The sequence below is a fragment of the Arabidopsis lyrata genome, assembly GCF_000004255.2.
Source record: "Arabidopsis lyrata subsp. lyrata unplaced genomic scaffold ARALYscaffold_1, whole genome shotgun sequence".
In the NCBI taxonomy this organism is placed as follows: Eukaryota; Viridiplantae; Streptophyta; class Magnoliopsida; order Brassicales; family Brassicaceae; genus Arabidopsis; species Arabidopsis lyrata.
This window is the reverse complement of record NW_003302555.1, coordinates 33109358-33132539: the sequence shown is the minus strand read 5'-3', so window position 1 is coordinate 33132539 and position 23182 is coordinate 33109358. Positions and strand designations below refer to the sequence as shown.

At 29.4% G+C, this 23182-nt stretch overlaps 4 protein-coding genes and 6 pseudogenes across 10 annotated transcripts; 8 read left to right on the top strand and 2 right to left on the bottom strand.

The window, feature by feature from the left end:
- The first annotated feature begins 744 nt into the window (after positions 1 to 744).
- On the top strand, positions 745 to 1313 carry LOC9330759 (annotated as a pseudogene). The gene has a single exon (XR_002329612.1). The product of XR_002329612.1 is annotated as an uncharacterized LOC9330759 (transcript).
- A 1273-nt stretch (positions 1314 to 2586) lies between these two features.
- Positions 2587 to 2936, top strand: LOC9330758 (annotated as a pseudogene). Its single transcript, XR_002329724.1, has one exon. The product of XR_002329724.1 is annotated as an uncharacterized LOC9330758 (transcript).
- Positions 2937 to 4209: 1273 nt separating this feature from the next.
- On the top strand, positions 4210 to 4767 carry LOC9330757. The gene has a single exon (XM_002894650.2). The coding sequence runs from the start codon at positions 4364 to 4366 to the stop codon at positions 4709 to 4711; it is 348 nt and encodes a 115-aa protein (XP_002894696.1). The 5' UTR covers positions 4210 to 4363; the 3' UTR covers positions 4712 to 4767.
- A 1195-nt stretch (positions 4768 to 5962) lies between these two features.
- Positions 5963 to 6543, top strand: LOC9330756 (annotated as a pseudogene). Its single transcript, XR_002329760.1, has one exon. The product of XR_002329760.1 is annotated as an uncharacterized LOC9330756 (transcript).
- A 1207-nt stretch (positions 6544 to 7750) lies between these two features.
- On the top strand, positions 7751 to 8307 carry LOC9330755 (annotated as a pseudogene). The gene has a single exon (XR_002329725.1). The product of XR_002329725.1 is annotated as an uncharacterized LOC9330755 (transcript).
- A 360-nt stretch (positions 8308 to 8667) lies between these two features.
- LOC9330754 lies at positions 8668 to 10155 on the top strand (annotated as a pseudogene). Its single transcript, XR_002329608.1, has one exon. The product of XR_002329608.1 is annotated as an uncharacterized LOC9330754 (transcript).
- A 1124-nt stretch (positions 10156 to 11279) lies between these two features.
- Positions 11280 to 11895, top strand: LOC9330753 (annotated as a pseudogene). Its single transcript, XR_002329610.1, has one exon. The product of XR_002329610.1 is annotated as an uncharacterized LOC9330753 (transcript).
- Positions 11896 to 13020: 1125 nt separating this feature from the next.
- Positions 13021 to 13559, top strand: LOC9328080. Its single transcript, XM_021014004.1, has one exon. It carries the CDS (start codon positions 13173 to 13175, stop codon positions 13500 to 13502), a length of 330 nt encoding a protein of 109 aa, XP_020869663.1. The 5' UTR covers positions 13021 to 13172; the 3' UTR covers positions 13503 to 13559.
- A 3049-nt stretch (positions 13560 to 16608) lies between these two features.
- LOC9328079 (prolycopene isomerase, chloroplastic) lies at positions 16609 to 19568 on the bottom strand. Its single transcript, XM_021013118.1, has 10 exons — positions 19345 to 19568; positions 18996 to 19219; positions 18739 to 18849; positions 18417 to 18470; positions 18241 to 18332; positions 17947 to 18142; positions 17654 to 17845; positions 17407 to 17565; positions 17078 to 17314; positions 16609 to 16994 (listed from the first exon to the last, which is right to left on the bottom strand). The coding sequence occupies exons 1-10, from the start codon at positions 19487 to 19489 to the stop codon at positions 16680 to 16682; spliced, it is 1725 nt and encodes a 574-aa protein (XP_020868777.1). The 5' UTR covers positions 19490 to 19568; the 3' UTR covers positions 16609 to 16679.
- Positions 19569 to 20142: 574 nt separating this feature from the next.
- On the bottom strand, positions 20143 to 21795 carry LOC9330752. Its single transcript, XM_021013119.1, has 3 exons — positions 21592 to 21795; positions 20723 to 20992; positions 20143 to 20352 (listed from the first exon to the last, which is right to left on the bottom strand). The coding sequence occupies exons 1-2, from the start codon at positions 21674 to 21676 to the stop codon at positions 20754 to 20756; spliced, it is 324 nt and encodes a 107-aa protein (XP_020868778.1). The 5' UTR covers positions 21677 to 21795; the 3' UTR covers positions 20143 to 20352; positions 20723 to 20753.
- Positions 21796 to 23182: the final 1387 nt, after the last annotated feature.

The window sequence follows — 23182 nt, the reverse complement described above, 5'->3', positions numbered from 1 at the left end:
TTATGGAAAGTTGCTTAGACTCCAAACCCACAAGTAGGCTAGGTTAACATTGATAATAATGTCCACTCAACCACATAAATATGTCAATTTCAATCTATTGCTTCCTTTTTCAATGTTTTAAATCGACTCTCTTTATTTAGCTTTTAGTTTTTCCAAACATTTTTACTTAGTATGGGATCCATAAAATATATTTTTGCGTCATTGATAGTTATTATATCTTATATTTTTGATGGAAGTTTTGCAGAATTATTAGTTATGAATCTAGACCATATCCCTACCTTTCGAATATATTACCCAATTGCCATTTATTAATCTTTTAGATTAAACTAATTTTTCAAAATATAATTATTCATTTGACTAACATCATTAAACTAAATGTGAGTTAGGCTTTCAAACACTCATAGTGAAATATATTTAGAGGACTTAATATTTGAACCTTGTAGTTATTTAATTTAAAATCTTATATATATATCAAGTTTGAACTTCATATCTAATAATTTGGCTTCTACTTTGACATAATTTTAAATTCAATCATTAATTTGTAAGTTGAACTTGATATCACTACTTGCATTACTTTTGGATTTAAATTTCAAAAAACCTGATCGAAAATATAAATTTTAACGTACGTTGTTTTTAATTGTCAAGAAGTTAAAAAAACTCACATTAATTTCATAAGTTTATTTTGTAATTTATTTTAGTTACGTTGGATACTCAATAACATATAAATAGTTTCCATAGCTTCTTGTCTAGAATACCAAATAAAAATATATACTTCATTACATTCTTTTCATACAGTAAGAATAAGTCGGTAAATTCCAAGCATAAGAAAAAAATATGGCTAATCTAAGCTCCCATGTTAGTGCGCTATTCATTGTTGTAGCATAGGTGTGTGCGTTTGTTCCTGCATTTTCAGTAGAAGAAGCTGAAGCAAAAACATTATGGGACACTTGTCTGGTTAAAATCACTCCTAAGTGTGCATTGAATATAATCGCTGTTGTTTTTGGAAACGGAACCCTCATTGAGTCTTGTTGCCACGATCTTGTCCAAGAAGGAAAAGTGTGTCACGATAATCTCATTAAATATATTGCTGACAGACCATCATTAGTTGGCCGTGAAACACAATACTTGAAGAAGAGGGATGACGTGTGGAGTCATTGTGTCTCAATCTCTAAAACTACTTAAAATATGTGTTTTTAAAATATTATTTTAACCGGATATATTGATATTTCAAACTTGTTACATTTTTGTTACCATAAATTAATTTCTACGTATGTACTTTAATACAAAATAAATTAAAGCAATTTCTCGTAAGATGAGTAAACTTCTATTTTTCGATTTTGAAAATAAAATATTAACATTTATAAAATAATCCGATGATGAAAAAGTAACAATAGCAAAAGATCAGTGTTAGTTCAGCTTAGGGTTTCATTTTCGGCTAACAGTAGAATCCAATCAAGGTATCAAATATTTTCTCTAATTATGGAAATATTTATTTTTTGTCAATTTCAAGCAAAATAATAATTAAACAATTTTTCTATTTGCTCTTTTAACTTTTCTTTCAAAATTCTATAAATCAAAACCTCCAAAAACAAACCAACACTTTTTTTTTTCTTTCAAAATCTACACAAAACTTAAATTCTAAACTAAAGAAAAAGTTCGAAAGGGTGTGTGTCGAATCCGTTTATGTAGTAAATTGAACAATTATTCTTTAAGTATTGGACATAAATATTACTTTTAGAGTCTTGTAATAGTTATGGTAAAAGTTGCTTAGACTCCAAACCCACAAGTAGGCTAGGTTAACATTGATAATAATGTCCACTCAACCACATAAATATGTCAATTTCAATCTATTGCTTCCTTTTTCAATGTTTTAAATCGACTCTCTTTATTTAGCTTTTAGTTTTTCCAAACATTTTTACTTAGTATGGGATCCATAAAATATATTTTTGCGTCATTGATAGTTATTATATCTTATGTTTTTGATGGAAGTTTTGCAGAATTATTAGTTATGAATCTAGACCATATCCCTACCTTTCGAATATATTACCCAATTGCCATTTATTAATCTTTTAGATTAAACTAATTTTTCAAAATATAATTATTCATTTAACTAACATCATTAAACTAAATGTGAGTTAGGCTTTCAAACACTCATAGTGAAATATATTTAGAGGACTTAATATTTGAACCTTGTAGTTATTTAATTTAAAATCTTATATATATATCAAGTTTGAACTTCATATCTAATAAATTGGCTTCTACTTTGACATTATTTTAAATTCAATCATTAATTTGTAAGTTGAACTTGATATCACTAATTGCATTACTTTTGGATTTAAATTTCAAAAAACCTGATCGAAAATATAAATTTTAACGTACGTTGTTTTTAATTGTCAAGAAGTTAAAAAACTCACATTAATTTCTTAAGTTTATTTTGTAATTTATTTTAGTTACGTTGGATACTCAATAACATATAAATAGTTTACATAGCTTCTTGTCTAGAATACCAAATAAAAATATATACTTCATTACATTCTTTTCATACAGTAAGAATAAGTCGGTAAATTCCAAGCATAAGGAAAAAATATGGCTAATCTAAGCTCCCATGTTACTGCGCTATTCATTGTTGTAGCATTGGTATGTGTGTGTTTGTTCCTGCATTTTCAGTAGAAGAAGCTGAAGCAAAAACATTATGGGACACTTGTCTGGTTAAAATCACTCCTAAGTGTGCATTGAATATAATCGCTGTTGTTTTTGGAAACGGAACCCTCATTGAGTCTTGTTGCCACGATCTTGTCCAAGAAGGAAAAGTGTGTCACGATAATCTCATTAAATATATTGCTGACAGACCATCATTAGTTGGCCGTGAAACACAATACTTGAAGAAGAGGGATGACGTGTGGAGTCATTGTGTCTCAATCTCTAAAACTGCTTAAAAATGTGTTTTTAAAATATTATTTTAACCGGATATATTGATATTTCAAACTTGTTACATTTTTGTTACCATAAATTAATTTCTACGTATGTACTTTAATACGAAATAAATTAAAGCAATTTCTCGTAAGATGAGTAAATTTCTATTTTTCGATTTTGAAAATAAAATATTAACATTTATAAAATAATCCGATGATGAAAAAGTAACAATAGCAAAAGATCAGTGTTAGTTCAGCTTAGGGTTTCATTTTCGGCTAACAGTAGAATCCAATCAAGGTATCAAATATTTTCTCTAATTATGGAAATATTTATTTTTTGTCAATTTCAAGCAAAATAATAATTAAACAATTTTTCTATTTGCTCTTTTAACTTTTCTTTCAAAATTCTATAAATCAAAACCTCCAAAAACAAACCAACACTTTTTTTTTTCTTTCAAAATCTACACAAAACTTAAATTCTAAACTAAAGAAAAAGTTCGAAAGGGTGTGTGTCGAATCCGTTTATGTAGTAAATTGAACAATTATTCTTTAAGTATTGGACATAAATATTACTTTTAGAGTCTTGTAATAGTTATGGTAAAAGTTGCTTAGACTCCAAACCCACAAGTAGGCTAGGTTAACATTGATAATAATGTCCACTCAACCACATAAATATGTCAATTTCAATCTATTGCTTCCTTTTTCAATGTTTTAAATCGACTCTCTTTATTTAGCTTTTAGTTTTTCCAAACATTTTTACTTAGTATGGGATCCATAAAATATATTTTTGCGTCATTGATAGTTATTATATCTTATGTTTTTGATGGAAGTTTTGCAGAATTATTAGTTATGAATCTAGACCATATCCCTACCTTTCGAATATATTACCCAATTGCCATTTATTAATCTTTTAGATTAAACTAATTTTTCAAAATATAATTATTCATTTGACTAACATCATTAAACTAAATGTGAGTTAGGCTTTCAAACACTCATAGTGAAATATATTTAGAGGACTTAATATTTGAACCTTGTAGTTATTTAATTTAAAATCTTATATATATATATATATATATATATATATATATATCAAGTTTGAAATTCATATCTAATAATTTGGCTTCTACTTTGACATAATTTTAAATTCAATCATTAATTTGTAAGTTGAACTTGATATCACTACTTGCATTACTTTTGTATTTAAATTTCAAAAAACCTGATCGAAAATATAAATTTTAACGTACGTTGTTTTTAATTGTCAAGAAGTTAAAAAAATCACATTAATTTCTTAAGTTTATTTTGTAATTTATTTTAGTTACGTTGGATACTCAATAACATATAAATAGTTTACATAGCTTCTTGTCTAGAATACCAAATAAAAATATATACTTCATTACATTCTTTTCATACAGTAAGAATAAGTCGGTAAATTCCAAGCATAAGAAAAAAATATGGCTAATCTAAGCTCCCATGTTACTGCGCTATTCATTGTTGTAGCATTGGTGTGTGCGTTTGTTCCTGCATTTTCAGTAGAAGAAGCTGAAGCAAAAACATTATGGGACACTTGTCTGGTTAAAATCACTCCTAAGTGTGCATTGAATATAATCGCTGTTGTTTTTGGAAACGGAACCCTCATTGAGTCTTGTTGCCACGATCTTGTCCAAGAAGGAAAAGTGTGTCACGATAATCTCATTAAATATATTGCTGACAGACCATCATTAGTTGGCCGTGAAACACAATACTTGAAGAAGAGGGATGACGTGTGGAGTCATTGTGTCTCAATCTCTAAAACTGCTTAAAATATGTGTTTTTAAAATATTATTTTAACCGGATATATTGATATTTCAAACTTGTTACATTTTTGTTACCATAAATTAATTTCTACATATGTACTTTAATACGAAATAAATTAAAGCAATTTCTCGTAAGATGAGTAAACTTCTATTTTTCGATTTTGAATATAAAATATTAACATTTATAAAATAATCCGATGATGAAAAAGTAACAATAGCAAAAGATCAGTGTTAGTTCAGCTTAGGGTTTCATTTTTGGCTAACAGTAGAATCTAATCAAGGTATCAAATATTTTCTCTAATTATGGAAATATTTATTTTTTGTCAATTTCAAGCAAAAATAATAATTAAACAATTTTTCTATTTGCTCTTTTAACTTTTATTTCAAAATTCTATAAATCAAAACCTCCAAAAACAAACCAACACTTTTTTTTTTCTTTCAAAATCTACACAAAACTTAAATTCTAAACTAAAGAAAAAGTTCGAAAGGGTGTGTGTCGAATCCGTTTATGTAGTAAATTGAACAATTATTCTTTAAGTATTGGTCATAAATATTACTTTTAGAGTCTTGTAATGGTTATGGTAAAAGTTGCTTAGACTCCAAACCCACAAGTAGGCTAGGTTAACATTGATAATAATGTCCACTCAACCACATAAATATGTCAATTTCAATCTATTGCTTCCTTTTTCAATGTTTTAAATCGACTCTCTTTATTTAGCTTTTAGTTTTTCCAAACATTTTTACTTAGTATGGGATCCATAAAATATATTTTTGCGTCATTGATAGTTATTATATCTTATGTTTTTGATGGAAGTTTTGCAGAATTATTAGTTATGAATCTAGACCATATCCCTACCTTTCGAATATATTACCCAATTACCATTTATTAATCTTTTAGATTAAACTAATTTTTCAAAATATAATTATTCATTTGACTAACATCATTAAACTAAATGTGAGTTAGGCTTTCAAACACTCATAGTGAAATATATTTAGAGGACTTAATATTTGAACCTTGTAGTTATTTAATTTAAAATCTTATATATATATCAAGTTTGAACTTCATATCTAATAATTTGGCTTCTACTTTGACATAATTTTAAATTCAATCATTAATTTGTAAGTTGAACTTGATATCACTACTTGCATTACTTTTGGATTTAAATTTCAAAAAACCTGATCGAAAATATAAATTTTAACGTACGTTGTTTTTAATTGTCAAGAAGTTAAAAAAATCACATTAATTTCTTAAGTTTATTTTGTAATTTATTTTAGTTACGTTGGATACTCAATAACATATAAATAGTTTACATAGCTTCTTGTCTAGAATACCAAATAAAAATATATACTTCATTACATTCTTTTCATACAGTAAGAATAAGTCGGTAAATTCCAAGCATAAGAAAAAAATATGGCTAATCTAAGCTCCCATGTTAATGCGCTATTCATTGTTGTAGCATTGGTGTGTGCGTTTGTTCCTGCATTTTCAGTAGAAGAAGCTGAAGCAAAAACATTATGGGACACTTGTCTGGTTAAAATCACTCCTAAGTGTGCATTGAATATAATCGCTGTTGTTTTTGGAAACGGAACCCTCATTGAGTCTTGTTGCCACGATCTTGTCCAAGAATGAAAAGTGTGTCACGATAATCTCATTAAATAAATTGCTGACAGACCATCATTAGTTGGCCGTGAAACACAATACTTGAAGAAGAGGGATGACGTGTGGAGTCATTGTGTCTCAATCTCTAAAACTGCTTAAAATATGTGTTTTTCAAATATTATTTTAACCGGATATATTGATATTTCAAACTTGTTACATTTTTGTTACCATAAATTAATTTCTACATATGTACTTTAATACGAAATAAATTAAAGCAATTTCTCGTAAGATGAGTAAACTTCTATTTTTCGATTTTGAAAATAAAATATTAATATTTATAAAATAATCCGATGATGAAAAAGTAACAATAGCAAAAGATCAGTGTTAGTTCAGCTTAGGGTTTCATTTTCGGCTAACAGTAGAACCAATCAAGGTATCAAATATTTTCTCTAATTATGGAAATTTTTATTTTTTGTCAATTTCAAGCAAAAATAATAATTAAACAATTTTTCTATTTGCTCTTTTAACTTTTGTTTCAAAATTCTATAAATCAAAACCTCCAAAAACAAACCAACACTTTTTTTTTTCTTTCAAAATCTACACAAAACTTAAATTCTAAACTAAAGAAAAAGTTCGAAAGGGTGTGTGTCGAATCCGTTTATGTAGTAAATTGAACAATTATTCTTTAAGTATTGGACATAAATATTACTTTTAGAGTCTTGTAATAGTTATGGTAAAAGTTGCTTAGACTCCAAACCCACAAGTAGGCTAGGTTAACATTGATAATAATGTCCACTCAACCACATAAATATGTCAATTTCAATCTATTGCTTCCTTTTTCAATGTTTTAAATCGACTCTCTTTATTTAGCTTTTAGTTTTTCCAAACATTTTTACTTAGTATGGGATCCATAAAATATATTTTTGCGTCATTGATAGTTATTATATCTTATGTTTTTGATGGAAGTTTTGCAGAATTATTAGTTATGAATCTAGACCATATCCCTACCTTTCGAATATATTACCCAATTGCCATTTATTAATCTTTTAGATTAAACTAATTTTTCAAAATATAATTATTCATTTGACTAACATCATTAAACTAAATGTGAGTTAGGCTTTCAAACACTCATAGTGAAATATATTTAGAGGACTTAATATTTGAACCTTGTAGTTATTTAATTTAAAATCTTATATATATATCAAGTATATATATATATATATATATATATATATCAAGTTTGAACTTCATATCTAATAATTTGGCTTCTACTTTGACATAATTTTAAATTCAATCATTAATTTGTAAGTTGAACTTGATATCACTACTTGCATTACTTTTGGATTTAAATTTCAAAAAACCTGATCGAAAATATAAATTTTAACGTACGTTGTTTTTAATTGTCAAGAAGTTAAAAAAACTCACATTAATTTCATAAGTTTATTTTGTAATTTATTTTAGTTACGTTGGATACTCAATAACATATAAATAGTTTACATAGCTTCTTGTCTAGAATACCAAATAAAAATATATACTTCATTACATTCTTTTCATACAGTAAGAATAAGTCGGTAAATTCCAAGCATAAGAAAAAAATATGGCTAATCTAAGCTCCCATGTTACTGCGCTATTCATTGTTGTAGCATTGGTGTGTGCGTTTGTTCCTGCATTTTCAGTAGAAGAAGCTGAAGCAAAAACATTATGGGACACTTGTCTGGTTAAAATCACTCCTAAGTGTGCATTGAATATAATCGCTGTTGTTTTTGGAAACGGAACCCTCATTGAGTCTTGTTGCCACGATCTTGTCCAAGAATGAAAAGTGTGTCACGATAATCTCATTAAATAAATTGCTGACAGACCATCATTAGTTGGCCGTGAAACACAATACTTGAAGAAGAGGGATGACGTGTGGAGTCATTGTGTCTCAATCTCTAAAACTGCTTAAAATATGTGTTTTTAAAATATTATTTTAACCGGATATATTGATATTTCAAACTTGTTACATTTTTCTTACCATAAATTAATTTCTACATATGTACTTTAATACGAAATAAATTAAAGCAATTTCTCGTAAGATGAGTAAACTTCTATTTTTCGATTTTGAAAATAAAATATTAATATTTATAAAATAATCCGATGATGAAAAAGTAACAATAGCAAAAGATCAGTGTTAGTTCAGCTTAGGGTTTCATTTTCGGCTAACAGTAGAACCAATCAAGGTATCAAATATTTTCTCTAATTATGGAAATTTTTATTTTTTGTCAATTTCAAGCAAAAATAATAATTAAACAATTTTTCTATTTGCTCTTTTAACTTTTGTTTCAAAATTCTATAAATCAAAACCTCCAAAAACAAACCAACACTTTTTTTTTTCTTTCAAAATCTACACAAAACTTAAATTCTAAACTAAAGAAAAAGTTCGAAAGGGTGTGTGTCGAATCCGTTTATGTAGTAAATTGAACAATTATTCTTTAAGTATTGGACATAAATATTACTTTTAGAGTCTTGTAATAGTTATGGTAAAAGTTGCTTAGACTCCAAACCCACAAGTAGGCTAGGTTAACATTGATAATAATGTCCACTCAACCACATAAATATGTCAATTTCAATCTATTGCTTCCTTTTTCAATGTTTTAAATCGACTCTCTTTATTTAGCTTTTAGTTTTTCCAAACATTTTTACTTAGTATGGGATCCATAAAATATATTTTTGCGTCATTGATAGTTATTATATCTTATGTTTTTGATGGAAGTTTTGCAGAATTATTAGTTATGAATCTAGACCATATCCCTACCTTTCGAATATATTACCCAATTGCCATTTATTAATCTTTTAGATTAAACTAATTTTTCAAAATATAATTATTCATTTGACTAACATCATTAAACTAAATGTGAGTTAGGCTTTCAAACACTCATAGTGAAATATATTTAGAGGACTTAATATTTGAACCTTGTAGTTATTTAATTTAAAATCTTATATATATATCAAGTTTGAACTTCATATCTAATAATTTGGCTTCTACTTTGACATAATTTTAAATTCAATCATTAATTTGTAAGTTGAACTTGATATCACTACTTGCATTACTTTTGGATTTAAATTTCAAAAAACCTGATCGAAAATATAAATTTTAACGTACGTTGTTTTTAATTGTCAAGAAGTTAAAAAACTTACATTAATTTCTTAAGTTTATTTTGTAATTGATTTTAGTTACGTTGGATACTCAATAACCTATAAATAGTTTCCATAGCTTCTTGTCTAGAATACCAAATAAAAATATATACTTCATTACATTCTTTTCATACAGTAAGAATAAGTCGGTAAATTCCAAGCATAAGAAAAAAATATGGCTAATCTAAGCTCCCATGTTAGTGCGCTATTCATTGTTGTAGCATAGGTGTGTGCGTTTGTTCCTGCATTTTCAGTAGAAGAAGCTGAAGCAAAAACATTATGGGACACTTGTCTGGTTAAAATCACTCCTAAGTGTGCATTGAATATAATCGCTGTTGTTTTTGGAAACGGAACCCTCATTGAGTCTTGTTGCCACGATCTTGTCCAAGAAGGAAAAGTGTGTCACGATAATCTCATTAAATATATTGCTGACAGACCATCATTAGTTGGCCGTGAAACACAATACTTGAAGAAGAGGGATGACGTGTGGAGTCATTGTGTCTCAATCTCTAAAACTGCTTAAAGTATGTGTTTTTAAAATATTATTTTAACCGGATATATTGATATTTCAAACTTGTTACATTTTTGTTACCATAAATTAATTTCTACGTATGTACTTTAATACGAAATAAATTAAAGCAATTTCTCGTAAGATGAGTAAACTTCTATTTTTCGATTTTGAAAATAAAATATTAACATTTATAAAATAATCCGATGATGAAAAAGTAACAATAGCAAAAGATCAGTGTTAGTTCAGCTTAGGGTTTCATTTTCGGCTAACAGTAGAATCCAATCAAGGTATCAAATACTTTCTCTAATTATGGAAATATTTATTTTTTGTCAATTTCAAGCAAAAATAATAATTAAACCATTTTTCTATTTGCTCTTTTAACTTTTATTTCAAAATTCTATAAATCAATATTCTATAAACCAACACTTTTTTTCTTTCTTTCAAAATCTACACAAAACTTAAATTCTAAACTAAAGAAAAAGTTCGAAAGGGTGTGTCGAATCCGTTTATGTAGTAAATTGAACAATTATTCTTTAAGTATTGCACATAAATATTACTTTTAGAGTCTTATAATAGTTATGGTAAAAGTTGCTTAGACTCCAAACCCACAAGTAGGCTAGGTTAACATTGATAATAATGTCCACTCAACCACATAAATATGTCAATTTCAATCTATTGCTTCCTTTTTCAATGTTCTAAATCGACTCTCTTTATTTAGCTTTTAGTTTTTCCAAACATTTTTACTTAGTATGGGATCCATAAAATATATTTTTGCGTCATTGATAGTTATTATATCTTATGTTTTTGATGGAAGTTTTGCAGAATTATTAGTTATGAATCTAGACCATATCCCTACCTTTCGAATATATTACCCAATTGCCATTTATTAATCTTTTAGATTAAACTAATTTTTCAAAATATAATTATTCATTTGACTAACATCATTAAACTAAATGTGAGTTAGGCTTTCAAACACTCATAGTGAAATATATTTAGAGGACTTAATATTTGAACCTTGTAGTTATTTAATTTAAAATCTTATATATATATATATATATATATATATATATATATATATATATATCAAGTTTGAACTTCATATCTAATAATTTGGCTTCTACTTTGACATAATTTTAAATTCAATCATTAATTTGTAAGTTGAACTTGATATCACTACTTGCATAACTTTTGGATTTAAATTTCAAAAAACCTGATCGAAAATATAAATTTTAACGTATGTTGTTTTTAATTGTCAAGAAGTTCTTAAGTTTATTTTGTAATTGATTTTAGTTACGTTGGATACTCAATAACCTATAAATAGTTTCCATAGCTTCTTGTCTAGAATACCAAATAAAAATATATACTTCATTACATTCTTTTCATACAGTAAGAATAAGTCGGTAAATTCCAAGCATAAGAAAAAAATATGGCTAATCTAAGCTCCCATGTTAGTGCGCTATTCATTGTTGTAGCATAGGTGTGTGCGTTTGTTCCTGCATTTTCAGTAGAAGAAGCTGAAGCAAAAACATTATGGGACACTTGTCTGGTTAAAATCACTCCTAAGTGTGCATTGAATATAATCGCTGTTGTTTTTGGAAACGGAACCCTCATTGAGTCTTGTTGCCACGATCTTGTCCAAGAAGGAAAAGTGTGTCACGATAATCTCATTAAATATATTGCTGACAGACCATCATTAGTTGGCCGTGAAACACAATACTTGAAGAAGAGGGATGACGTGTGGAGTCATTGTGTCTCAATCTCTAAAACTACTTAAAATATGTGTTTTTAAAATATTATTTTAACCGGATATATTGATATTTCAAACTTGTTACATTTTTGTTACCATAAATTAATTTCTACGTATGTACTTTAATACAAAATAAATTAAAGCAATTTCTCGTAAGATGAGTAAACTTCTATTTTTCGATTTTGAAAATAAAATATTAACATTTATAAAATAATCCGATGATGAAAAAGTAACAATAGCAAAAGATCAGTGTTAGTTCAGCTTAGGGTTTCATTTTCGGCTAACAGTAGAATCCAATCAAGGTATCAAATATTTTCTCTAATTATGGAAATATTTATTTTTTGTCAATTTCAAGCAAAATAATAATTAAACAATTTTTCTATTTGCTCTTTTAACTTTTCTTTCAAAATTCTATAAATCAAAACCTCCAAAAACAAACCAACACTTTTTTTTTTCTTTCAAAATCTACACAAAACTTAAATTCTAAACTAAAGAAAAAGTTCGAAAGGGTGTGTGTCGAATCCGTTTATGTAGTAAATTGAACAATTATTCTTTAAGTATTGGACATAAATATTACTTTTAGAGTCTTGTAATAGTTATGGTAAAAGTTGCTTAGACTCCAAACCCACAAGTAGGCTAGGTTAACATTGATAATAATGTCCACTCAACCACATAAATATGTCAATTTCAATCTATTGCTTCCTTTTTCAATGTTTTAAATCGACTCTCTTTATTTAGCTTTTAGTTTTTCCAAACATTTTTACTTAGTATGGGATCCATAAAATATATTTTTGCGTCATTGATAGTTATTATATCTTATGTTTTTGATGGAAGTTTTGCAGAATTATTAGTTATGAATCTAGACCATATCCCTACCTTTCGAATATATTACCCAATTGCCATTTATTAATCTTTTAGATTAAACTAATTTTTCAAAATATAATTATTCATTTGACTAACATCATTAAACTAAATGTGAGTTAGGCTTTCAAACACTCATAGTGAAATATATTTAGAGGACTTAATATTTGAACCTTGTAGTTATTTAATTTAAAATCTTATATATATATATATATATATCAAGTTTGAACTTCATATCTAATAATTTGGCTTCTACTTTGACATAATTTTAAATTCAATCATTAATTTGTAAGTTGAACTTGATATCACTACTTGCATTACTTTTGGATTTAAATTTCAAAAAACCTGATCGAAAATATAAATTTTAACGTACTTAATTGTCAAGAAGTTAAAAAAACTCACATTAATTTCATAAGTTTATTTTGTAATTTATTTTAGTTACGTTGGATACTCAATAACATATAAATAGTTTACATAGCTTCTTGTCTAGAATACCAAATAAAAATATATACTTCATTACATTCTTTTCATACAGTAAGAATAAGTCGGTAAATTCCAAGCATAGGAAAAAAATATGGCTAATCTAAGCTCCCATGTTACTGCGCTATTCATTGTTGTAGCATTGGTGTGTGCGTTTGTTCCTGCATTTTCAGTAGAAGAAGCTGAAGCAAAAACATTATGGGACACTTGTCTGGTTAAAATCACTCCTAAGTGTGCATTGAATATAATCGCTGTTGTTTTTGGAAACGGAACCCTCATTGAGTCTTGTTGCCACGATCTTGTCCAAGAAGGAAAAGTGTGTCACGATAATCTCATTAAATATATTGCTGACAGACCATCATTAGTTGGCCGTGAAACACAATACGTGTGGAGTCATTGTGTCTCAATCTCTAAAACTGCTTAAAATATGTGTTTTTAAAATATTATTTTAACCGGATATATTGATATTTCAAACTTGTTACATTTTTCTTACCATAAATTAATTTCTACGTATGTACTTTAATACGAAATAAATTAAAGCAATTTCTCGTAAGATGAGTAAACTTCTATTTTTCGATTTTGAAAATAAAAAATTAACATTTATAAAATAATCCGATGATGAAAAAGTAACAATAGCAAAATATCAGTGTTAGTTCAGCTTAGGGTTTCATTTTCGGCTAACAGTAGAATCCAATCAAGGTATCAAATACTTTCTCTAGTTATGGAAATATTTATTTTTTGTCAATTTCAAGCAAAAATAATAATTAAACAATTTTTCTATTTGCTCTTTTAACTTTTATTTCAAAATTCTATAAATCAAAACCTCCAAAAACAAACCAACACTTTTTTTTTTCTTTCAAAATCTACACAAAACATAAATTCTAAACTAAAGAAAAAGTTCGAAAGGATGTGTGTCGAATCCGTTTATGTAGTAAATTGAACAATTATTCTTTAAGTATTGGACATAAATATTACTTTTAGAGTCTTGTAATAGTTATGGTAAAAGTTGCTTAGACTCCAAACCCACAAGTAGGCTAGGTTAACATTGATAATAATGTCCACTCAACCACATAAATATGTCAATTTCAATCTATTGCTTCCTTTTTCAATGTTTTAAATCGACTCTCTTTATTTAGCTTTTAGTTTTTCCAAACATTTTTACTTAGTATGGGATCCATAAAATATATTTTTGCGTCATTGATAGTTTTTATATCTTATATTTTTGATGGAAGTTTTGCAGAATTATTAGTTATGAATCTAGACCATATCTCTACCTTTCGAATATATTACCCAATTGCCATTTATTAATCTTTTAGATTAAACTAATTTTTCAAAATATAATTATTCATTTGACTAACATCATTAAACTAAATGTGATTAGGCTTTCAAACACTCATAGTGAAATATATTTAGAGGACTTAATATTTGAACCTTGTAGTTATTTAATTTAAAATCTTATAAATATATCAAGTTTGAACTTCATATCTAATAATTTGGCTTCTACTTTGACATAATTTTAAATTCAATCATTAATTTGTAAGTTGAACTTGATATCACTACTTGCATTACTAGTACTCATTGAGTCTTGTTGCCACGATCTTGTCCAAGAAGAAAAAGTGTGTCACGATAATCTCATTAAATATATTGCTGACAGACCATCATTAGTTGGCCGTGAAACACAATACTTGAAGAAGAGGGATGACGTGTGGAGTCATTGTGTCTCAATCTCTAAAACTGCTTAAAATATGTGTTTTTAAAATATTATTTTAATCGGATATATTGATCTTTCAAATTTGTTACATTTTTGTTACCATAAATTAATTTCTACGTATGTATTTTAATACAAAATAAACTAAAGCAATTTCTCCTAAGATGAGTAAACTTTTATTTTTCGATTTTGAAAATAAAAAATTAACATTTATAAAATAATCCGATAATGAAAAAGTAACAATAGCAAAAGAACAGTGTTAGTTCAGCTTAGGGTTTCATTTTCGGCTAACTGTAGAATCCAATCAAGGTATCAACTATTTTCTCTAATTTTAGAAAGATTTGTTTTTTGTCAATTTCAAGCAAAAATAATAATTAAACAATTTTTCTATTTGCTCTTTTAACTTTTATTTCAAAATTCCATAAATCAAAACCTCCTAAAACAAACCAACACTTATTTTTTCTTTCAAAATCTACACAAAACTTCAATTCTAAACTAAAGAGAAAGTTCGAAATGGTGTGTGAAATCTGTTTATGTAGTAAATTGAATCATTTTTCTTAACGAATTGGACATAAATATTACTTTTAGAGTCTTGTAATAGTTGTGGTAAAAGTTGCTTAGACTCCAAACCCACAAGTAGGCTAGGTTAACATTGAGAATGTTGTCCACTCAACCATTTAACTATGTCAAGTTCAATCCATTGCTTCCTTTTTCAATGTTTTGAATCGATTTTCTTTATTTAGCTTTTAGTTTTTCCAAAAAATTTACTTAGTATGGGATCCGTAAAATATTTTTTTACATCCATTGATAGGTATCATATCTTAAGTTTTTTATGGAAGTTTTGCATAATTATTAGTTATGGATCTAGACCATATCCCTACCTTTCGAATATATTACTCAAGTGCCTTATATTAGTCTTTTAGATTATTGTTTAAAATATTATTTTAAATTTGACTAACATCTTTAAACAAAATGTGAGTAAGGATTTTAAACACTCATAATGAAATATATTTAGACGATTTAATATTTGAACCTTGTAGTTATTTTATTTAAAATCTTATTATATATATGTAAAATTTGAACTTCATATCCAATAATTTAGCTTCTATTTTTGACATAATTTTAAATTTAACCATTAATTTTTAAGTTGAACTTGATATCACTACTTGCATTAATTTTAGATTTAAATTTTAAAAAAAAAACTGATCAAAAAATAAATTTTAACGTGCGTTGTTCATTAATTTGTCAAGAAGTTAAAAAACTCAAAATAATTTCTTAAGTTAATTTTATAAATTTTTATTTTAGTTACGTTGGTTATTCATTAACTTATAATAGTTTACATAGCTTCTTATCTAGAATACCAAATAAAAAAAATTCCAGTACAATTTTTTCATACAATAAGAATAAGTCGGTAAATTCCAAGTATAAGAAAAAATATGGCTAAACTAAACTCCCATGTTATTGCACTCCATTGTTGTAGCATTGGTGTGTGCGTTTGTTCCAGTATTTTCATAGGTAATAATATATTTGAGTTTTTTTTTTAAAGACGTCAAAAGCAAGAGTTCAAAACCGGGTGCTTGTCTCCTGGTGGTAAAGGAACCTCGGCTGAGGCACCCGCCACCCGGCTTCGAGTCCCGGCCACTGCGCAATTTACCTGCGGGGCGCAACGTCCCAGACCACTAGTTCCAGAGGACCCTTAAGTGGAGGCTTAAAAATCCCAGGCACGCGGGCTTAGGCCCAGTAGGCTAGTCGGATCACAGTGTGGTCTGGACACTGGGTTATAAAAAAAAAGCAAGAGTTCAACTTGCAACTTTTTAGAGGGTGAGTTTGGAGGAAAGTTATTAACTTTATTATATAAAATTAATAGCATCAAGAAAGCTGAGCACATCTTTTCTATAAGCCAATATCATCAAGAAGCTGGGAATGCTTAGAAACAGGAACTAGCGAATTCGCCACAATCGCGCCACTAGCTGCCACTGCAGGAACTCCGATCCCGGGAAAGGTCGAGTCACCGCAACACAAAAGCTGCGGAATGGGTGTGGAATGGCCAGGAAAAGTACCTTTACCAGCCTCTATTGCAGGCCCATATGTTCCTCTATTCCTCCTTAGAAACCTCTGATGCGTCAATGGTGTTCCAACCAAACTCACCTCGCACTTTTCTCTTTTAAACCCGGGCCCTAATGCCCGTTCCACCGCTCTCCACATCACCTTCACCAACGTTACCGGTACAATTTGGTTGAGATTTGGTTTTCGTATTCAGAAAACTGAAGCTTAAAAAAATGAATAGGTACCTCGGACCGTTGGGATTTGAGACTCTTGTACTCGGCACTTCTTCTGTCAAGACCTTCCCAGAGACTGAAAGGTTCGGTTCCAGGACAGTAAGCGTGTAGAACATGTTTTCCCGGTGGTGCAAGGTTTGGGCTAAGAACACTAGGGACTGATATCAGAACCACATTCTGGTCAGCATCCACACCGCGGTCCCAGTCATTCACAACGATATGATGAATCTCAAGGTCATCTGCTATTCCCTGTTCCAGTTCCACTTAAGAAAATATCAAAACCAAGAAAATAACAAACACACAAAACTGAAACGTAGGTAAAATGGATTTTCCTTTCATACCTCTGCGTCGAATCCCAAGTGAAGATGCATGAATGACTCACATTGAGGCGTTGTGTTCACACCTTTTACGTATGAATCTGGGAGAGCTCCTGGAGGTAAGAGCTTTAAAGTATCCCACATCGACGCATTGCTAACCACAGATTTTCTAGCTCGAATGAACTGAAACATTTCCATATCAAAATAAGAAATGAACAAAGAAAAACAGAGATATTGAAGATATTTATGCAAATTCTTGAACTCTTCATACTTGACCATTCTTTAGCTTGACTCCAGCAGCTTTACCATCCTCGATGACAATGTTCTCAACATGACTATTAAGAGACAGACGTCCTCCAAACTTCTCTAAGCCACGGACAAGCGCTTCAACCACCGCACCGCTTCCATCAATAGGGTACTCCAATGTGCAGCCTGGCTTGTACCATTCCGCAAACATGTAGATCTGCACACATAAGAAGCAAAGACTTCATTTTAACCTGATCTTGTGCACCAAAAATATGATAATCTTGTTTCTTTTTCCCATCGTTGAGGATATATGGTTACCATCTCTGCTGAAAGTATGCCATCAGATTTGACCCCTGCGAGAAGGAATGCGAGAAGATCAATCCAGTTTCGTATAAACGGATCTTTCAACTCCAAAGAATCAACGATCTCCGAGAACGGGCGGAGAAGCTTTGTGGCTCCCAACGCTCCTTTAGGACCCATTTTGATAAAAGATTTTATCAGCGAAGGAGCATATCTAGCAAAAAAAAGAAGATCATTTTAGGAAAACACCTAGCAATAGATGACTATAAGTTATAACTCTATACACATAGAAGAAGATACGCTGATATATACCTAGCAGCAGCCGTGGAGAGAACACCAAGATCCCCGCGAATAGACAATGGTGGTAACGCCATAGCAGCAGTAGACAGAGGGAGTATTGCTCCCTGCAGGTTCATCATAGTTTTGTAGTTATTAGCAGATGAGATCTCACGAGTAGATGTCATTTATATTCACACATAGGCACCCACAAGAAGCTTTTCCCACTCCTGGACTGCGCTAGGACCGGCATATTTCTCTAGATCCTGAATAAAAAACAACACCGAACAAGATCAGATAAACAGTATCATACCAACAGCTCATACAAGTCACTTCAAAGTGAAGTGAAGCAAAATTTGGTTCAACGAAGCATCTAACTGGCAACATAGGAAGTTCATTTCGTCGGATTCTATACAAAGGTAGCTCAACAGTTTTTTGTACATATGAATTTTGTATGCTTCGCAAAAAATCCACATTTACATTTTCATTATCATGTTTAACTATAACTCAGCAACATAAGCTAAAATTCTATACCTTAAAGAAATCCGTAGGGCCTATCCGTGACAAGAAATCTCCTTCTGGTAAGTAAACCATCCAAGAATCATATTTGTTACATGGAAGTGATTCCCCTAAAGCATCAAGAACCTGAAAAAAACACAATCACCCAAAATTCATAAGAACAAAGACTCTGATCAACTTAATCCTAGTCCAGAAGCCGTAAAACCGCACCTATGGAATACTATAGAGAAAAAAAAAAAAAAAACAGAGATTAAGGAAGAGAAACATTTTACTTGAGCAAGTGGATTTGCTTGAGGACCTCGTGATTGTAAACCAGAAAACAGAGAAGGACCTGAATCAAACTTGTACCCTTTGATCTCAAATGAATGAGCCGCGCCACCGGGATGGTCATGGCTCTCCAAAACAATCACATCCTGATCATATCTAGCTAACAATGCACCACAACATAATCCTCCTATCCCACTTCCAATAACCACAACATCTGCTTCAGGCTCTCCTAAAACACACACAACCATACAATAACTTAGCAAATATTACAATAAAGACCTACTTTTAGTTTGCTGCTTTCTACACACATTTCAAGAAACAAGACAATTGTATGAAGTAAGAGGGAGATTGAACCAGAGAAAGATTCTTTGATGGGAAGATTGCCATTGGAAGAGGTTGATGAAGAAGACCGTATGAAGGAAGAAGATCTGATCGTTGGTCGTCTAAAGTTACAGAGAAACGGAGACTGAAGCGTCGAGCCGCAGAAATTGGCGGCCATAGGAGGAGAGAGGAGCAAAAGTGTTGTCTCTGTGTGTGGATTTGGCGGGCTTATTGTATCTTACATATCAATAGAGGCCTTAAAGCAGCCACGTTACATGCACACAGCACACTAGCTTTACTCTTTTTTGTTTTGTTGGATAAAATCTGTCTTTAATGGGCTAATTTAAGATGGGTCCATCTACTAACCCAGGCCCATAAACGACATAATTATTTTCTAATACTTTGCTCCTCCTACTAGTAACCCCATGCTTCGATGCCTTTTAAGAACACCATCCAATTGGCATTTTGCATGTCAATTGATCTCTGCAAACTGGTTTATATCCTTCTAGACTTCAGTATGCGACGATTCTTGATTTCAAAATGTACCATCATACATATATACACTACAAGAAAACACCTCATAAGTCGTAACAGACAGGAAAAACTATCGGAATTCCGTCGAAAAGTGACATAACCGACAGAGTTAAACAGTTGGTTTTAGACCATCACTAAAATAATTCTGTCGGAAATCCCTTACTGAATTCCAGCGGTCGCATTTTCGACTGATTTATGAAGGTTTCCAATGTCGTCAAAAATATATGATTGCATATGGCTTTCTCCGATTAGATATATCATATATGTATGATTCTTGGTTGATCCGAGACAAATATCTAAATTGTAAAAATGGCAAATCAAAGATCATGGAAGAAGTTGAGAAATTTAATTGTTTTACAAGAATTGACCTAATGCTAAAGAAGAACAATTTCTCTAGAGCCTCCAACGGCGATATCAGCCAGAGAATTCAAAATGATCAATCACAATTACATCATTTTAAGTATATATATACTTCAATATTTCCAATGCCTGTATGATCTGATACACCTGCCAAATGCCAAACAGTATATCTCATTATCATTGTATCAAACGGTTGACTTCGGTGATCTTGAATCGTTTTAGTAAACACAACTATTGTCTAGAACCTTGAGAACTCAAACCGAAGAGTTAATCATTTCTTATAAACTCTAACTTGAGATTAATAATAGAAGGTTCAAAGCATAAACATATACCATGTAACCCATCAGTCAGCTTTGCATCACTCAAGTCACTAATTCCTCTATCTATGACATCTTTTAGTGGTCTAAAATTTTAATGTATACTAACAATTCTTGCAATACTGCTCATACTACTTATCGATATTATCACAACGATTCAACTAATAAGTAACAAAAAGAAGAAACAAATGAAAACATACCTCAGACATTGTTACAGATTTTGCTTTTTTCTTAATCACGAAGGCCTAATTCAACCTCCAGTTCATCATCTTCCTCAAACAGTTTCAATAACCGAGCATACTGCTCATCTCTTTTCTTCTTTTGCCACAGTTTGTACAGGGAGAACGAGACTCCCGCTACAGCACCAAACCCAAGCAATACGAGGATCACTTTCGTGCCTGTTATGCCGGAAGAAGTATGAGATTCAGCCTTTGCTCCAGTACTTGAACTATTGGAATCACCAGATATACCTGAAAAAATAACATAATCAATAAAATCAACACAAAGCTCCTAAGGATTTCAAGAAACCTAGAAGAGGAGGCTAATCAGCTTAATTGTAAAATCCGTTACAACGATTATCATTAGTCCTGAAGAAGCTAACATAATCTATCCTCAAAAGGCTATCCACATGTAACATTGCTAGTGATTTATACAAGTGTATCATAATGCTAGTTAAATTTTTCACAAATCAATGTACCAAATTATTAGAAGTATCATTTATCATTTAAACCAGAGTAATCAAGAGATCAAAAAGACAAACTTTTATAACCAAAGCCCAGAAAACACAAATTGTTTGCTGAATTTTAACTAATCCGACATGTTTAACTTTAAATTACTTGTCTTAGTTATCAATACAACAAATCTTCATGTTTTCAACATTTTGATTCTTTTGAAACCGTAGGAACAGAAAAATCAAACAAATTTTTCTTCGGAAATCGAGAAAGAGTCAAGTCAAGCTAAAATTCGACCTAAATCTCGCGGAATCACTACCAAATCTTACAAAATCTAATGATTTTACCCTAAAAGAGAGGTTTGTGAAATTGAAATCACAGATCTGAAGAAGACGAACCTAAGACGAAGTGGAGAGAAATCGAAGCGAAGAGTAGAAGATGTGACCATGAAAGAGTAAGCGTCGAGATCGAGATCTCTCTCATCTCTCGATGTCTCTTGGAGTTTGATTGTACGCAAGGGAGGACCGATTCTTCTCTGGCAGCAGCAGAAGAAGAAGCTTCCAATGTTTTTGTGTCCCGAAGAAAAGAGGAAACGCAAAGAGTTTTGCAGTTTTAGGTAATTAGCGATTTTATGTAAAAAAAAAAAAAAAAAGGTAATTAGCGATGAAAACGTGTTTACGTGAATATCCTATACTATTATTGGGAAGTAAGTACCCTTTAATAACTTTCCCATTTGTTACAATAAAATGCCATTAGAGATAAAAATATAAAGAGTAAATTAATTCGGCTCATTAAAGATAAACAAGTCAAATACTAATTTATGAAATTTAATTATTTTAATTATTAAAAACGAAAATATATTATTAATTTTAAAAAAAGAATGACCAATCAAAATGAACATATAAGATTTGATATCTAACTTACCATATTAATTTGTTATTAATCATTATACATCACCTCTCATCTTTATATGATTCTATTTTTATGAAACAAATAAATCATCATATCATTCATATAACAAAAAAAAAAGTAAAATTTGTCTGCATATGCCAAGATTTGAATTTTAAAAAACGAATATAAATTATTAAATCTACGAAGAAAAAAATTTAACGGGTCAAAAATTCACAATTTGAATATTTATATTCAATTTCATACATTTATTTTTTGAAATGTATTATTTTATATACTGCAATAAGATTTTTAAATATTTTAATTTGCAATATATAAAATTAGTTTTACTTGATATTTTTCAAGAATATCATCAATATTTAAAGAATATCATCAATAAATACTCTAATTTGATTTTTTTAAAACAAATATTTATAATAGGTCGTGGGTTAAATATAATATATTATATTAACAAATGAATTATGATCCTTATAACTGTTTGAATATTTCTATTTAATTTCATATAATTCTTTTTTGAAGTTCATAATTTTATATACTACAAGAAATATTTTTAAAGATTTTAATTTGGAACATTTTAAAATAGTTTAATTTAATATTTTAATGAATATCATAAATATTTAATAGATTAAAAAGATAAAAAAAATTATAAATACTTTAATTTGATTTTCTAAAAAGATATATTTAAAATAGTTATAGTAGGCGGAGGGTTAAATGAAATATATTATATAATATAAAATTATGATCCTTATAATAGATGGCATGTTAAGATTATATGATCAGATAGATTAAATAAGGTTGACACCACAAAATATTTGAAAATTTGATTGTGAAAGCAATTTTGGAAATAACGAATAATAGATTGTACACACAATATTTTCATTAGGATTCTAAAATAAAAATGTAGACTCCATGCACGGGTTGAATTTGTATATTATATACTAAATATATGTTCATAACATATTCGAATACGCGAATAATTGGTAAATTCCGTAGGTATCTCAAACAAATCTCTATTTCAACAACCAAAAAATTAGAAATTGAAAAAAGAATTTCCTAAATTAATTTAAAATAATAGCTAAC

Bases quoted from the DNA above. Each gene is read 5' to 3' on its own strand.
- LOC9330757 (XM_002894650.2), top strand. From the start codon at position 4,364: ATGGCTAATCTAAGCTCCCATGTTACTGCGCTATTCATTGTTGTAGCA.
- LOC9328080 (XM_021014004.1), top strand. From the start codon at position 13,173: ATGGCTAATCTAAGCTCCCATGTTACTGCGCTATTCATTGTTGTAGCA.
- LOC9328079 (XM_021013118.1), bottom strand. From the start codon at position 19,489: ATGGCCGCCAATTTCTGCGGCTCGACGCTTCAGTCTCCGTTTCTCTGT. The intron at 18,143-18,240 runs GTATATATCAGC...TTTTTTTGCTAG, and splicing joins CTCTCCACGGCTGCTGCTAG to ATATGCTCCTTCGCTGATAA. The intron at 17,846-17,946 runs GTAACCATATAT...TTATGTGTGCAG, and splicing joins GCATACTTTCAGCAGAGATG to ATCTACATGTTTGCGGAATG.
- LOC9330752 (XM_021013119.1), bottom strand. From the start codon at position 21,676: ATGAGAGAGATCTCGATCTCGACGCTTACTCTTTCATGGTCACATCTT. The intron at 20,993-21,591 runs GTTCGTCTTCTT...TTATTTTTTCAG, and splicing joins TTCTCTCCACTTCGTCTTAG to GTATATCTGGTGATTCCAAT.